General features: G+C 40.6%; 2 protein-coding genes across 2 annotated transcripts in view; both read right to left on the bottom strand.

Moving 5' to 3' along the window:
• The window catches only part of il17rd (interleukin 17 receptor D), a 37,592-nt gene extending 32,154 nt beyond the window's left edge, over positions 1-5,438 (bottom strand). The window contains exon 1 of the mRNA XM_015347910.2: positions 5,251-5,438. Coding sequence (XP_015203396.2) covers positions 5,251-5,370 — 120 coding nt within the window. The 5' untranslated portion in view covers positions 5,371-5,438. The remainder of the gene's footprint in view (positions 1-5,250) is intronic.
• Positions 5,439-12,189: 6,751 nt separating this feature from the next.
• On the bottom strand, positions 12,190-15,842 carry hesx1 (HESX homeobox 1). Its single transcript, XM_015347928.2, has 4 exons — positions 15,372-15,842; positions 14,854-15,032; positions 13,694-13,795; positions 12,190-12,991 (listed from the first exon to the last, which is right to left on the bottom strand). Exons 1-4 carry the CDS (start codon positions 15,505-15,507, stop codon positions 12,884-12,886), a joined length of 525 nt encoding a protein of 174 aa, XP_015203414.2. The 5' UTR covers positions 15,508-15,842; the 3' UTR covers positions 12,190-12,883.
• Between the last annotated feature and the right edge of the window lie 1,968 nt (positions 15,843-17,810).

Here is a 17,810-nt window from a genome sequence, read left to right as displayed (position 1 = left end):
ACATTTATATAGCCTATCGCTTTTCATGCAAAAGTGCTTTACACATAGAAGAGCCACTTCCCCTGCAGTGTAGCTCCACCTGGGTAAGCCAGCAGCCCAGCAACACAGCAGATCACGAGGACAGGAAGAATCTGCTTTATCAATCAGATTGGAAGTAAATTTAGGAAGGCCAGACTGTACAAGCCCAGTGCAGAATTCAACCAGGTCACCAGGATTAACGCATACACTTTTGAAAAGGGCAACGAGATTTTTAATGCCCAAAAAAGGCTGGACCTTACCCTATCATCTCAGCTCCTACAGGACAGAGTACCCACCACTATGTTAGTATAACAGTATGGAAACTGTGGTCCAAGGGAAGAGTGTGACCTACTGATCCAGCAACACTTTGTGCAGCAGTAACTTGGATTGACTTAGAGGTTTTCCATCTTAATACTGACCAGGCCCAGCCTTACTGAGCTTCTGAGATCTGCATACAAGATAACAGTGTTGCTTCCTTTTAGGTAAGGAAGATCTGTATTAGACATAGCACATAGCTTTCAAGATGAACTTTGTTAGACAAAAACCTCATTCATGTGCATGGTTAAATAGTAACTTATGTTTAAATACTTCTTATGCTCTTTTAAGACTTTAAAGAATATCAATAAAGACATGTTTCCCACCTCAATCAATTTTCCTTCATAAATGTGCTGTTTTCAGTCAAGTTGATTTCCTTTTATTACTATTTATGATAAACCAATTGTAGGACATCTGCAGTTGGTTTATGCCTTGAAACAAAATTCAGCATAACATCGCTCACTGGGATCAGCAGTCTGGGTTATTTACAAAGATTCTTAAACACAGTTAAAAATAGACCAGCACTGTCAAATAAAGCTAATTCAGGAGACAAGAAGGAAAAGAAATGTCTTTCATTGCTGGAAAGACACGGACTGACTAAAGTCCTTTCCATTTTAGGTGTCTCTAATGAGATCCATAGAAAATAAACCCAAACCTGAAATATCTAAAATGACAAAATCATTACTAACATTGCATCTTAATGACTATCAGGGAAGAAACAGGACTGAAGCATATAAGAGAAGAAGAGTTTTTAGATTGCGTGTCTCTCCGATCTAAAAGATATAGAGTACACCTAAGTAACAAACTTGGCTCCAGAAAGCAAAAAAGGCTTCAATTACAGCTTTCAGCTTTCAAACAGAGCATTCCGTGTGAGCTCCAAAGTCTTTTAACCTTAAACATAACATGTTAGTACAGCAAACAAAAGTGCACCATCCCAATTGTTCATGGGTTGAAAGCATTTTAAATGTAATTCCTGATCAAGCTGTATACAAATAATAATGGCTAATAATATGGCTAATAATAAGAGCTAATCTTAAGGAACAATGACATTCAGCACTCTCCTTCAACTCTCCTTTTGGCTGCAGTGGCCATACTGTCATCTCAACCCACAAACTGAGTCACGCAAGTAACAAATGCCCTACAGTTGAAAAACCTCACATTGAACTTGATGCCTGATCAATCGAAACGGGGTATCTGTGCTCAAGAGTTCTGACATCTGCAGTTCACTTTACATTCACACATAGACACTGGGGAAAGGCAAAAGAAAGGCAAGATGAATTCATACAGTGGGAAATAAGTTTCAGTCTTATTACAGCCACAATTCATCTTTCTAAATTATCAACACTGAAAGCAACAGTACCCAGCCATGTTGGGTACGTGTTAAACCAAGCCGACACCCTGGTTTCTCTCAAGAAACAGCTGGTTGAGATCAATTAACTACAACACAAATTACCTAAGTGGCTAGACAAGCCAAGTGGCCTCCTCTCATTAGTTACCTTTCTTACACTATTTTGTTTGTGATCACCTTTTTAGTATTGTAACAATGAACATCCAAAGACAACAACAAAAAGAAAAAGAGGACCCCTTTAACCCCCACCCCAGCTCAAACAAACCCCTTTCCAGTCGCCCCCTAAAACCCAGTCTACCCCAGACGACAACTTTCTTATGCTCTTAACAAACAGTACCCTTCTGGAGAGACAGAAATGTGCCCCAAGTGTCAAAATGTTATTCAAAGCAACGGAGCGTTTTTAAACGGTTTCCACCAAAGAAACCAAGCTGCGATATCCTGGGTTGTCAGTCCATCTGCGAAAGGTAACAGCATTGTAGTGGACTTGAAACTAACCGAGACGTAGGAAGCCCTGGGACCTTGGAGAAGACAATCCCGAAACACTGGAGGGACCTCGAGGCTCCAATGGGAAGCAGGCCTGGTCCACCCTGATCACCCATGTAATGGACGGAGGTATACCTTAATTTAACATTTGCAGCACGAGCCAAATCAGAGCTGACTTGATTTTACATTTCCCTTGTATTCAATCACTTCACAGGCTTTTCGGTTTCCTCCAGACCTACTAATCACAGAGGATCCTCCTGAGCTAGCAGACAGGGCCTAAAAATTGATAGCTCCTCGAATAAGCCCCAGGCCTACATCTTTCTCTTTTTTGCCTTGCTTGCTTTGTTCTGTGTTTTTTTTTACTTCAAGCATGTCTAGTTAAAACACGTAAAACACATGGAAAGAGTGGACACAAGTAACTTTTCAAGCAACCAGAAGGCATGCTATGCGGGTAAAAAGTGAACGATGTCCTGAGTCCTTCACAACGAGAACAACAAGTGGTAGCAGGCATCCGGTTTTGATGTTAAATTAGAAAGCAAAAGTATTTGGAAATACTGCAAACAAAAAAAAAAACAACCACCAACAGCTGGCAAAAGACAAAATGTTAGGGTGTTTGTCTTCCTCGGGGGTAATACTGACAGAAAGTAACGTACTATTAATGTTCTTCAAAACACCTTATGATTAGGTGTTTTAAGTTATACATCGTAAAGAAAGATCTTTACACAGAAAAGATCTTTCCTTTCAGATAAAGTTTCTGGCTGGCTGAGCCACTGACCAGTTGCTTTCTTTTCCTTCTGAACTAAATTCCATCTTTGTGTAGGTGCAAAGCTAACAGTGTAGATGGCATGTAATTAATTATATTTCTATAGTGCGAATAATCCCAAAGCACTTTACATGCAGAATGGCACCCACTTAATCCACACGTGTAGTACAGCCCCCACCTGGAAGATGCAGACCAGTTGAAGGGTCAAAAGTCCATAAAAAAAATCTCTTAAGTCTTTGGTGACACAGTCCTGGGTTTATTTCTTGTTACCTTTCTATGCTCTACAAATCTTTTTTTTTAATCGATAGTCGCACAACTGACTTTATCACTCCTACACTAAAATACAAATCTGTCCTTTTTGTGTTGTAGGACTCGTTTTTAAAAAAAAAAACTTGAACTCCTTACATTGAATGTTTTTTCACTGAAATAAAATAATTGTGATAAATTATGGATTGTGTGTAAAGAGGTTTGCTTTCTGTATTTCGACTGAATGCATTCGTGTTAGTGTTGGATGCTCAGGGGCTACACATCTTAAAATGTGTTCGAAAGAGCTGAACGATTCAACAACAAAAAGTTTTGTTCGGGAAAATACATGTTTATTCTAAAATCTAAGCTTATGTTAAAGGTTACCTGTTGCTGATATTTGAATAAACGGAAAGTGAAGGTGTTATTTTTATTCTGATAGGGATGCGTTAACAGCGCACGATCGGGGACTTTGTATCTTACATCTTGCATTGTTGAAAAACAAAATAATCAACAGAAGGGATGCATAAATAGAATAATGTTTCCGAAAACTTAAATCGCTTCGCTGAGGTGGGTGGATACTGGCATTTCTCTATCGGATGCAGCAAACACACGCGAGCCAGTTCTCAATTCAGTGACTTGTGCCCTCTGCTCCCACCGACACTACCTGACACCTGCAAAGTCAACAGGGTCGGAGTGCTTCATTCAACGGCTCTTCCGAGTCAAGCAGCCAGCGTCCCCGCGGCGTTTGAACTAGCACACAGCTGGGGGGGGTGGAGGGGGTTTTGGCCTGCGGGTCTGAGAGAGGAAATGCCAAGGAATTTTAATAGCGCAAACAGTCCCCTCGCTTCCTATGGAAGATCACTTCAAAGGCGGCCCTGCCCCTGAGCAGACAATACATTATGGGGGCAATCAGTCACTCAATAGCTCGTCAGATCCATTCACAACTTGCGGTCAGGCCAGGAAAAGAAAAGAAAACAAATACAAAAAGGAATTTAGAGCTCGTCTCACACCGCTGGCGCTGTGGCACTCATGCACAAAACATAAAAAACACCACCACCACACACATAACTGCAATTACAAACAGTACTAAAATCAGAAGTAAAAATATATATATATATTCAACGCCCAGAAATGACCACTTCTAGCGAAGTGTCAGCAAACCCCCTACATCAAGTGCTACGCGGTCGTTAAATATTTGGAGCTACCGCAAATGTGCCGAGGCGGTCATGAACAATTCCAGCATTTATGAAGGCACGCCGAAAACAAAGCACCCCGGACAAAACCTCATATGAGATAAAACACGATTAAAAGGCTGCGCGATCTCGGCTTTCAAAGCCTGCCGCTGCATCTATTCAGCCCTTTACCCCCAGTTGCCTGCCTAACCGATCCAGAGTTGGAAGTCGTTCAATTAAAATGACAAAAGACGAACCGATTCACCGCGGAATCCAACAAGACGGGTCAGGTCAAGCAAATCCTTCGCGACAATAGAACCCGCCGACTGACTTCTTCACACTTGAATTGGACTATTTAGCTCCCAGAGCCACACTCCGCTAACTCGCCCCTTCCTGGGCTCTGCATTACCATAGTACACATTTTATTGTTCCTTTAACGCGTACCCCTCCGCTTTTAGACTGATTTTGCCAAACACAGCACCCAAACAGATGTGCAACACATCTGTAGGGTAACCTGACTATGGGGGCTGATGTAGCCGTATCAAGAATAGACCAATCAAAAAGTTAGCCAATATAAAAATATAGTAAAAACTGGGATTTTTTTTTATTTTTATTTGAGAAGAATACCCTTTTTACCAGGGAGTCACCTATGCAGTGATCCAAACAAACCAACACACATTCCATTCCAAAACGTCTCGGAATATTATTTATATATGCAAGTTCCTAAAAACACATTTTTAAAAGAGATGGCAAAGAGACATCCATATCTCTTCTCCTTACGCTTACCGAAGGACGCAACTCAGTTAAAGCAACCCGTAACCCCAGACGGTTCATAGGCTACTCTCCATCAGAACCGCCACACCTTCCAAGTGTTTTTCAAGTATGAAATAAGCATTTTTTTTTACCTTAACGTTGCACTTTTCCACATTCCCCTTCTTCGAGCTGGCTGCTGGGGACAATTCGTAAAAGGTAAAGAACAGGTAAAAAGCAAAAAATAACGAGAAGAGTTTCGCCCTCGCTGCCATCCTCCAACTTAGCCCATGAAGACAGACTGGCGGTGTGTGCGCTCGGCCGCTTTGACAAACACTGTTATCTTGTGAGTCTCCGGAACTCCGCCAGGTGGGGCTGTGGGCGTCATCAAAACACTATAACCCCCCTCCTCCAAAACCTGAAAAGGGGTCACATGGATAGCCATTGATTTTTAGCGACGCAGAGATTTTTTTTTCTTTTTTCACCGATCAACTTTAACTAACAGAGTGCCTTTTATCAAGAGAATCGCACATAAAAAAAGATGATCGCAGCCTTTCATGAAGTTCAACTCTCTATGTAGACCGGCTGTAAATTATTCTCTCACCTGTCTCTCCGGTTTCTTTTGGAAACGCCCACTCCACCTTGTACCCCCGGGCAAACGGGAATTTCACCAGTTGAAAGTATTGATTCGGAAGTACCGTGCGGGGCTTCAAATATGCATTGCACGCACGGAGTATTGTGAACGGTGTCGGTGGCCGGTGACAACCAGTTTTCCAACTATCTTTGTCTCATTCTGACCATATGGTGTTCATTGACAATCTAAAACGTTATTTAATGTGTAAATTGTTACAGGTATGTTTTTAAGATTTAAGACGTCCTTAATTCATTTTGTCGTCAAGAGGCTTTTTAACAATTGATGCACGCCACAAGGACAGGCTAAAACAACAAAATATCTGGGTGCTCTACTGATATTTAGTATTGTAGCTGGAATATAATACTGATGGCAAATCCACGCAATAGCTCAAGATTTTGAATACACAACGAATAAAGCCAAGCTGGTGATCCGAAAAGCCATACTTACGACTAAATAGCATTAGATAAAAATAAATTAGAAGCTATGAAAAAGAGGCTTGGCGTGTCTTACACAATATCCATTTTAAATGCTCAGACTGATACAGACTATACAGTGCATTAATTTAAGAACATAACTATAGAGCTATCAAAAAAGATTTAGGAGAATGGAGGCATGTGTAACAACAGTGACATGTGAAATCACAACAAAAGTCAGTGTCAGTAGGAGGCACAGTGGTAATACTATAAAAATAATTGCTTACACATATATAGCGCTTTTCTGGACACTCCACTCAAAGCGCTTTACACCACCACCAATGTGCAGCATCCACCTGGATGATGCGAAGGCAGCCATAGTGCGCCAGAACACTCACCACACATCAGCTATCAGTGGGGAGGAGAGCAGAGAGTAATGAAGCCAATTCATAGATGGGGATTATTAGGAGGCCATGATTAGTAAGGGCCAATGGGAAATTTGGCCAGGACACCGGGGTTACACCCCTAGTCTTTTCAAAACACACCCTGGGATTTTTAATGACCACAGAGAGTCAGGACCTCAGTTTTACGTCTCATCCGAAGGACGGGGCCTGTTTACAGTATAGTGTCCCCGTCACTATACTGGGGCATTAGGACCCACAAGGACCGCAGGGTGAGCGCCCCCTGCTGGCCCCACTAACACCTCTTCCAGCAACAACCTTAGTTTTTCCCAGGAGGTCTCCCATCCAGGTACTGACCAGACTCAAACCTGTTTAGCTTCAGTGGTTTGCCAGTTGTGAGTTACAGGGTGACATAGTACTGTAAATGTAGCATTGCCTCGCAGTGCTGAAGCTATACGGTCTATTCCAGATCTGGGGTGCTATCTGCAGGAACTCTGTATGTTCTCTGTGTTCATGCAAGTTTCCTCTGGGTGCTCTGGTTTCCTCCCCTAATCCAGAGGAAGGTTCTAGAAAACTTGGTCCTGGTGTGGGTGGGTGTCCCATCCAGTGTGTATCCTCGCTTGCACCTGGGATAGGATCTGGCTCCTCTGTGACTCTGAATTTGAAAAAGTGGTGGATGGATGCACAGACCCACTGATCTGGCTATGCTACTTCATATCAGCAGCGATGGTAAAATATGTTTTATCAATCCCTGCAAGTTTCGATTAGAATCCAAAAGAGAGAGGCGTTTCTCTTTGTTTGTACACAGTGGCATTCAACTGATGAGAATCTTGATCGTTTCCAGACCTTAAAATATAGCAGGAGTGGAAGGAGGTCTGACATGAGCTTAGATGGGGTGGAGAGTGCCCATGCTGATGTTCCAGCAAGTTCTGGAGGGATATGGGAAAACCTCTGAGATGAAAAGTCCCCTTGAAGTGTCGCTCCTACTTCAGAAATTGTATACACAAGCCTTTGGCCTTGACTGTCAAGTATGGCACCTCTCAATCAGTATTAAAAACACATCAAAGTGGGAACAGCCCCAGAGCCTTATGAGAAGGGGCTGGGACTTAGACTGGGGACTGTGTTTCACAGCAACACTGAACTGCACAGCTCGCCTTTCAGGAGTTATTAAATTACCATTGAAGTCAGTCTTAAAAAGGATCTTCCTTTGTTGATGTTTGAAAGCCAGCCAGGACACCCTAAAATATATGACAGCTTAAGAGTCTGGCCCACATCGGAAGAAACCACATCAAGTCAGTGTTTGTGTAGTCAGTTAGTAAAAAGCAGCGGCTCACAAAACACTGCGATCAGTGCTTAACTCTCCCAAAGTCGATAATTAGGACTGAGCTGTTGTGTCACCTTTGAAAGTCTTGGCACATAAAAGAGGATTTGATGGTCTCTATAAGCAAAGGTCTCTTGTCTAGGTGGAAGTTGCACCGAAGTAGCACTGAAGTCAAATAAAACCTACAAGGAGAGGCTAAAATACGTTAATCCACAATATGAAACAAAGACCAGTCAAAATGTCCCAACCACCTGACTCCTCCTCCTTCTTTTCTTAATGTTATTGGAATGGAAGGATTTCTGGAAGAAGAAGTTGAATAAGTCATTGGGCGTGGAGCTCACATCTTTAGGATCAAGTGTGTGTATTAATTGTTCGTCTTCACCATTGGTCACCAGTTTAACACTTTGAGTGCAGCCTCTTTGGGTGACCTGTGGGTTGCTCACTATGGGTGGGATTAGTTAGCTGGGGCACCATCAAAGTGAAAGAGAGACCCTGGAATGAGAAAAGCAGACAACAGCTTTCCAAACGCTTCATAGACACAAGCACAAGTGTTTATGGTTTCCTGAGGTCAGTGCTGAGCTGTGAACTGGAGTCAGATGAACAGGTTATCACTGATTTCAGACTGAAGCAAGTGGTCAGTCGCCAAAGAGTTGATCCTATCCACTGCTGCTGGTTTTTAACCTCCAGAAATGAATATTTGCTAAGTATTGGCAAGGTAGTAAACTAAACCTTTTCATTGCTGCTCCATTGCTGATCTTTAGTTTATAGTAGAAAATTCAAGTGGACCTTCTGGTGTATAAAATTGAGATTAAAATAATAACTGCAGCTTGGCACCATGAGAATGCTTTTAACAGAACTGTTCTTTATTTTTTGTATTTAAGCATCGAATAGGTATATTTTCTCATGTTTTCATAAATTTAACTGTTTTAGTAACCAAAGAGAAAGTAGTCGACCTGAAGTCAAGAATGAGATTTAATTGTATCTGTTTAAAATATATATTTTTTATTATTGAGTGTTTAAAAATGCGCAAATCCATTTAGGTTGAAATGTCACTCCTAAGACTGTTCGGTTTGCTAAGGCAGGCATCTGGTTTCAAGTGTTTTGCATTTCACAGGCGTAATCTCATCCATATGGAAGGAAAACAGTGAATACTATTTATACGTAGTTTTGTTCTGCAATTGTATCTAATTTGCTCTTTCACCAATCGTGCTGAGTAGCAAAGGTCTGTGCATTCCTTCATACACTAAATTCATATTTCATCAGTGACGGTACCATGACATTGGTATGGAAGGCAAGAACATTTCAAAACCTACACATATAGTCTGCGTCTGACTTTAGAAACCACTGCAGAGTGCTTTATTGACATCCCTTTTCCGCTTATTTGATCTTATAATACCCTTTTAAGAAGGATGTATAAGAACGGAACTTTTTTGAGCTGATACCTCCTGCTGCGTGTGGCTTCGCAGACAAGCCTGTGCAAGCAACGATGAAACAAGGTCTGTGTTTCAGCCACAAACCAAATACAGAAGCCGCAGCCTGCATTTCTCTGTGTTACATATATACGGAAGAATAGGGTGAGATTTTCCTTTTCTATGCCATGATCATCCACTCATTTACGGAGCAGGGAAATTAACCCTAGGCTCCATAAAAGAGCTGATCGTGAGGGTGCCAAGATGATCTTGGTGTTCCTGAATCCCTGCTACACTGTCTCATATTTCCTCCTCTGGCTTATGTGACTTTTCTGGAAGCCCTGTGACTAACAATCACGAACACCCTGTCCGTGCTTCGGCACACCCCCACCAAGCCCCAGAAAGGAGTGTTAGCAGATGCACAGACCGGAACAATTTAATAACACCTTTGTGCCAGTAGCTCTCGGGTTTGTTTACTGCAGCTCGTAAAGTCCCTTGTTATCTCTCACATTCTTTCTCCTGTTAACTCTTCCAGTTTTGATGGAGCTGTTGCCCTCTTGATCGCAGGCAAGTCATATTTGTAGAGAAAGAAAAGTGTGCTCGAATGACCGTCTTTTGGAGTCTTTTGCTCTACAGCCTGTGTTGTGTTTCATTGCGAGGTTTTCTTTCATTTCCCTTACAATTTAACACGAAATAGACCTTACGTGATTGAACGGGTATTTTTACGTTATGCGGTTTGCAATATCTCTCTCCATTCGTCCGTGTATTACAAATAATTTGCAATGACTGTGATTTGTGGAAATAAATATTAATGAGCTCCAGTTGTTTGACAAAACGTAGGGTGGGACAATCCTCAGTGATGTAAAACAGCAAGAACGTATTAATATTCATTACCTTAATTACCATCGCTACCTATTTTGAGTAATATGTAAATTATATTGCTATGACCTTTTTCATAATGTTACACAGAGAAAAAGTTAAAAAGCTTTTCCAAGATGTTCTCGAAGTTTTCAGATGTGAGATGAAAGCTGGCAATAGTTGTGCACAGGTTCGAGGTATCAGCATGGGAAGTACTATGAAACCATATATACCTGCCTTTTTGTAAGATCTGCTGGAAAAGGGCACCACAATGAACATATACATAAGCTATACATTAGGCAATAGTAACATATTTAATATCACTACCTGTATGTACATGCAAATGAGTTTCTGACTTGGCTAACTTCCAACGCTTTGCGCTCACGTCCCAGCCAATTTCTATAGCCCTGGAGTGCCCTCTGGCGAGCAGCAATTGAATTACAACTCCCGTTGCCAAAAGCCGAAGATCATGTTGAGCGACTTCAAATCGGATACAGTATATGGGATGACGCTCTGCATCTTTACTGATGCAATGTGAAATGCTCAGCTCGAACAACAAAAAAAAAAAGATTTGCGTCCTAAATAAAAACTGACATTATCGGGTCTAGGGTGGAACGCTGAGTAGATGAGGGACCATGAAGTCCCTCCAAGGTATGTGGTGGTGACTGTCTTAATTTAGTGAAGGAAGGGGTAGTATTGGACTGAATTATGTATAAATTATGTAGAATGTGTAAGTGTATACTACTCCTGTAGGATTCAGAAAAGGTCCACTAAACATTATGGACAGAATCCCTGTTTACTTTAGACATTGCTCTAGTTTGCACTGACGATATCATTGCCCATGTAACGGCAGTAAGCACGTAATACACACAACGATTTCTCTAGCATCTGGAGATGTCAATTACCCAGAGAGCTGCTGTGTAAAATACTGACAATACCGCTCTGGATAATTAGGGGTTATTTCAATGTTCGGACGGATTAAGCTGTTTGTGGCTACAACTGGTCTACAGCAACTAATCCTACCCTGGAGCTCTGACTCCTGGGGGGTCTACAGCTACTGGCACCCCACCCAGTTTTCCTGTAACAGCTCTCTACCCTTCCCTGTTCTTCCCAGCGCTCCAGACTGAACTACTCCGTCGGTGCGCCGTTAGAGGAGACAAATTGCGCCTGCAGGAGGTATTCGTCGTGTCCCAGGGGGGCTGAGAAGAGCTTAACCGAAGAAGGCTCTGTTTTGTTGGAGGCTTTACACAAGGGACTAACGGGCATTCGGGAGTCCACAGCAGTCAGGAAGTGGGCTGCAATAGATGTACCTGTCTGGGAGGTGATGTTTATCCTCATCAGCCACCCTCCACATCTCTCCCACCCTTCGCACCCTGATCATACCCACCTCCTTTGTCCCTCTTTATTAGGTAAAGCTGGTGTTTGGTTTCGAATGAAGCCCCAGCAGTGGGAGTGCTGGGAGGGGCTGTGGATTCACCCTGGGAAGCCGGTGGGCACTGTTGTTGTATCGCTGAGAGAGATACTTCGCTCAGATCACTCCCGTCAAAAGGCCAGCTGCTTTTGGATAAAAAGTATCAGCCAAATAAATGAGTAATAATCCAGCCACCCATTTTTTAACCACTTCTTCCAATTCAATATCGCAGGGGAGCCAGAGCCTATCCCAGTAAGTGACAGGCATAAGGCAGGGTACACCCTGGACAGGACTCCCGTCCACTGCAGGGCAGAGAGACAGATACAGTCTCATCAGGGCCAGTTTTACCAGAAGCCAATTATCCTACCAGTATGTTTTTGAACTGGAGGTAACCAGTGCGCCCCTACACAAACACAGGCACAACAGAGCTCCAGGCAGATCGCACCACAGATATGGAATTGAACCCAGGATCCCACTGCATCACCATCTTACCACACGAGTATTAATAAATGAAGAAATTGAGCCAGTGTCATATATATTACAAGATTTACTGATCTGTTTGCTGCAGGACACATTTTAATTAAGAAATTAATCCAGTGGAAAGACAAGAAAACAGAATTTGTAAACTAGGTTTATCTGCTCTTAAATGGTTAATTCCTGATGTACATTAGGAGAAGATAATATTTCCCTCTGTCTCAAAAAAATTGGACATAAGTTTTTGGATCACTATATCTACAGTAATCAAACTTAATACCACATCTGTGACCAGAAAACTGAATTAATTTGCTGATCACTGCAAAAGCTTGTCAGTGTATTTTAAAAGAAAACCATTCTGGGTATTCATAAACTTTACATAACATCACTTTTAAGATATTCACCTTTAAATGTTCTACAGATATTATTCAACTTTACTTTCCATGAGAGTCATCAGCTAAAATTAAGCAAATTACTAAAAATTTACTTGGTTTTTAAAGAGATCATAAATCTTTATGGATTTAGCCACCCTGCAATCTTGTGTCATACATAGACATTTCATTTTACTCGCAAGGCTCAAATATCCTACTTACTGCCTTCAGTTATTTAGCAGAGAACAGCAAGAAGTATCCGTGAATGATAGGGCATACATCACTTTATTTTAACAACAGTAACTTATTTACAAGAGCACTGAAATATACACAATAAAATATTTTACAGGACTTATTCCAGAATGTACTGTCCACAGATTAGCAGTACAAGTTGTAGGTACCACACAGAATACGTAGATGACTCACGTTTAGTGTAATAACATGCTATTTATTCAGCCTCATATTAAGCCAGCTATTCCTGAGAAGGGACTGATACTCAGTGCTCTGCTTGCTTCTGTAGATCAGTGAAGACTTTCTTCACCACTATTAACTGTGATTCCCTGTGTGATCGTTTCAGTTTGGCACGGCGATTCTGAAACCAGATCTGTAAAGAAAAGAAAGATCCCATTGAAGTCACAACACTGGGATGGAACTGTAATAGCAACTCAGCATCCTAATACATTTTGCACTCTTTTCCATTATACAAAAGTAAAAGATGGCTTATTCCTTGCTTTGGTTGTGTGCTTAGAAAGTATTGATGATTATTTCATTTTAGACTTATCTGTTCCTCTACACTGTACAAAGGAACATTTCAAGTGCATTACTACTCATGAATGAATTTTTCTTCAAAGATGACTGCAAGAAACAAAAAAATATGTCCGGAGGATGCAAATGCATGTAGCACAAGGCTCTGAAGCCCACAGGCAAAGTTCTGGCGCAGAAGACAATGAAACGCTGAAGTGATTTCCGATCCCGCTTCAGCAACCTTTCCAGAATTTGTGTGTGCCTGCTTATAAAGCAACGCTAGGAAGAAATCAGATGTGCTCTTAATAAAGGCAACACAGAAAGGAATGGGCAAAGCAGAGGATGAAATAAAAAAAGCACACTTTGGGGGTCATGTCTGTAGTTCAGCTACCTTTGTTAAGATAAGGGAATTATGAGCTTTGTTCACTAAAGAACAGACAAAGTGCATGAGACGTGATGTGTCCCTCCCTTCCTTGAAAGATATTTTTTTTTTATTTTCGGCGCTAAAAACAATTCAGCAGGGACGGTGAGGACGAACATGGTCGCACACAGGAGAACTTGCCTGTATTCTGTCCTCGTCCAGGTCCAGTTTCTGAGCCAGCTCTTCCCGCATGTCTATGCCTGGATAGGAGTTGACCTGGAACACACTCTCCAGTACTTCGATCTGGAACCAAACAGAACCGGGATTTTATTTCCTAGACCTGTCAATTAGAGCTGTAGTGCTGTAGTGTAGTCCCGAAACGTAAGAACTACGTAAGCTTTACTTACAGATATTATTTTATGCTTATACATAGATTTTACACATTTATGAACTGTAAAATAAATTTAGGAAAATCTCTAATCAGGTGGGGATGAGGACCTCAGCATACAGTGAAATAGATTTGCAAAACCCTGATTAACAGTAGTTTTCAGTTGCTTACCTAAATTAACATCAGATAGTGCAGGATTAGTGGTAATTAGGGTCTATGAAACCAGTGATGCGTGACACAAAACAGGTTTAAGCAACTGCATTGTACAGTAATTGCAGAACTCCCGAATAATTATTTGAAAAACGTAAGGGGGTTTCTTGAGAATTCCTCAAAATAAAAGTCAACATACTGTCATTTAAAACAAAAGGCTAGACTTCTTAAATCTTAAGGTATTAAAAGCTCAGAAACAAACTGAATAAACCCAGCTTAATTTTGAAACACATCTACAGTTCAATATGTACATAGGCGAAACTAGATAATTCATGACAAAATATATAACTATAGCTTTTATAGTTAGTAACTTATTTTTTATATTTAAATATAGATTTTTTTCCTATAAAACATACATTTTATTGTGTTTTATCTTCAGGTTAATTGTGTGTTTAGTATGGGTCGATACTCCTTGCCACTCAAATTATGAAGACCAATATAATATTAAATCTCAGGAGGTAAATAAACAAACAGACACACAGGTAGAACTCCAGAGCCTGGAATCAAACCCAGAAGCCAAGTCACCCCTTAATATCACAATCACATTATTCTCAATCTAGCAAAAAATAAAAGCGTTGACTTCACAAAACCCTGGCAGCCTTTGGATTTACGGAGAACAACAAGAAAGAGTAGCATTATTAAGACATCTGCTGTACTTAAATTGTGTTAAAGTTATCCAGTATCGGCTTCAGGATTCCTCAGTGTGCAATAGGCTCACTGCAAACATTTCAGACTGTGAATATTCAGAGCTGTGTGCTCCTACCTGTCTGCCACTGAACGCAGTCCTGGGTCTGCGGCCAATATACCAGTTCAAGGTTCTCCTGTATGAGTCTTTGCAGTTCTGCTTGCTGGTGCTCCTCTCTTCTTTCGTTTGGACCTCTGGCATCACCCAGAGGCCAGGGGCAATGGAGAGAGCATCTTGTTGCTGTATTCTCTCTCCATCTGAAATTCAGTTATGGAGCAGTCATTTATCCACTGTTAACTTGTAGTTGATAGGGGACTGTCTACCTCAATGTTCAGTATATGTACTTGTTAAAACCCAAAAGGTTTAAATTAATGTAACCTCGAAATAAACTACTTTGAAGTTATTTTACTGCGGTCCCATTGATATATTATTTATATTTTTACCATTGGTGGGTAGATAGTGAAGCACAAATATAACATGCATCACAATAGCCAGTCTCCATCAAAACCACCAATGTCATTTGGTTCATTTAAAAGGTTTTCAGTAAGAGCAGCAGCAGAAATAATACAACAATAATAATGATAATAAATCATTACCTGTCCATGGTCTGTACGGTTTAGTAGGAGAACTTTCCTCTTTTCTGTCCAGTCCGAGGATGCTGTCAATGGTGAATAGTGTCTTTCTGTCGGGCGGACGGAGCACTTTGTGAAAACTTACAGCAGAAGAAGGCATACTTCAAAACCTGCTGCAACTCCGGCAGGTACCGCAGCCAAAGACGAGGCAAGCAGTGAAGGAGTACTTCGCGAAACAGACCCTTTAACCACCGACGCTCTTTTAGAAAGAAGGGAGGATTTTCCACGTCAGTAATTAAATTCTTGTCGTTGGAAAGCTTAGCATATCAATGGAGACCCCCCAACAGGGGGCACGATGAGTAATTGTTTGCTGGCAGGTAATTTATGGGGACAAACTAGGAGCGACGACCAGGGATACAAAGGTGTTATCTCTACAGCCCAGAAAAAAAAAATTAATAACAACGCATCTGGACCCCACAAACTGCGAGGATGCTCCTTTCTTTCGAAGCATTAAGGTAGAAAATTGGCGCGTTTAAAATTTACTACAGAAGGGAGATCTGTTTTCTATGGCGTTGGCGTGAAAGTAATGGGAAACCAGTCAAGTATTGAGTAATCCCATTTAGGTGAATTTTCTGTACCATGGAAATTTAAAATAATAATAATAAGCTCTTAATGCTATTAGGGTAATCCTGCTGAATATTCCCTCCTCCCTTTTATCATGCATATAAGATTGTGAATGTGGTCAACGATAAACAAAACGTTGTGGCAGAAGGCGAGATATAGTGGGCGGCACACTTGTTCAAATCCAGTGTAAGTGTCGCCCCCCGTCCTCTCGGATTAGTTCACAGCTGCTATTCAAGAGGGCTCTTTAAATAAATATTCTACCTGTTTATTTACTTCCCTGAATATGAAGAGGATTCGGGCACACTTAAACCCATCTCTAGTGTATGAGCTCAAGCTCCGTGCCATTGTTTCTTTTTATTCCGAAAACAAACAAAAGTTGAAGGTTTGGATACAATAAAAGTTTAATTTCATATCATGCTTATAAAATTAGGTTTGGGAAAAAGGATTGCCGAAACCTCGGCGACTCTAAATAGAAATATACTGGCATTTAATACAATATTAATGTAGTGTAAAGAAGCTTTGTTTCCAACATTGCGTTCTTAACAATTACTATTTAACGAGTTTTGTTTTTCTCTGCACACAATGGTCTCAACCCACTGAGAATTTCTTACTTTTTTCTCTTGTATTATACAATCTAAATGAGGTTTCATGAGAACATTCTTGTAGAGGGTATCATATATTGATAGATTATTAATCGGATTACGTGCTTGAATTATTCAAAACGCATCAAAGTGCAAAAAGTGAAGCTAAAATGTGCATCTATTTTCCCCTTCTTTTTTTTACTGAAAAAAAGATGCATATTGGAGAATCACTGGCGCATTTTTTTATACCTGTATCATTTTGTTTTAATCTAATAAAGTATACTTGAAACACTATACTGCCCGCGAAACAATGCTAATTCTACAATGAGAATTAAAAAAACAAAAAACAATGTTCTTTACACCCAGAAGAAGGTTCCACAGCTGAAATGAAATTTCCTTTATATTACGATTTGTGACATATTTGAAGCGAACCCAACAAAAGCTATTCTTAACAGGAATGGACAAAAAAAATACTTCCCTTTTCCCGTCATCTTTCAAAGTGTCATGCGAGGGGGTACAACTATATGTAGGGAGAATATTCCAGAGACAAACTGTAACAGAGGTAGACCTCCCCTCTGTTAAAATTAATAAATTTTTAATTAAAATTAATTTAATGTTAATTAAATTAACATTTAATTAAGAAATAAAAAGGAATAATTACACTTTTCACAAGAAAAAAAAAGAACCTTTAAAATAAAACTTAATTTGAGGCATTAGGTCCAGGCTATCAATGTGGTTTTACATACAGTATGAGCCAGCATGCAGGTGAACTAGAATGAATGAATAATAAATTAATGCAGCTCTCCAATAGACTGGCCTCCCATTCAGTGGGAGAAAACACTAGTGTGCTCTCAGTCCTGTGGTGCTCCTGTAGCATGGGCTCAACCTGCTGTTTACTGATTATTGATGGAGGTACTATCTTGAGCCTTGGGAAACAGACACTAAGCAACTGATTTCCTAGCAATTGCAATATATATATATATTATGACCACTTTCAACAATACACTTACATTTTTGTTTCTTCCAGAAACTCTACACCTTTTAATGCCAATTAGTAGCTGGTGTCTGACCTATTTTAGAAAATCAAACTGATTTAATTTCAAGGTAGAATCACAGTGATAGCAGGACGTAGAAAACTGGATAGCTGACATATCGCAATCTACAACCAAATCAAGTAGAACAGTAAATTAAATTTAGCGCTGTATCAAAATAGATGCAGGTAACTATAGATTGGGTATAGAAAGTGCCAAAACCACAA

The sequence above is a fragment of the Lepisosteus oculatus genome, chromosome 4 (genome assembly GCF_040954835.1).
Source record: "Lepisosteus oculatus isolate fLepOcu1 chromosome 4, fLepOcu1.hap2, whole genome shotgun sequence".
In the NCBI taxonomy this organism is placed as follows: domain Eukaryota; kingdom Metazoa; phylum Chordata; class Actinopteri; order Semionotiformes; family Lepisosteidae; genus Lepisosteus; species Lepisosteus oculatus.
This window is presented reverse-complemented; position numbering and strand designations above follow the sequence as displayed.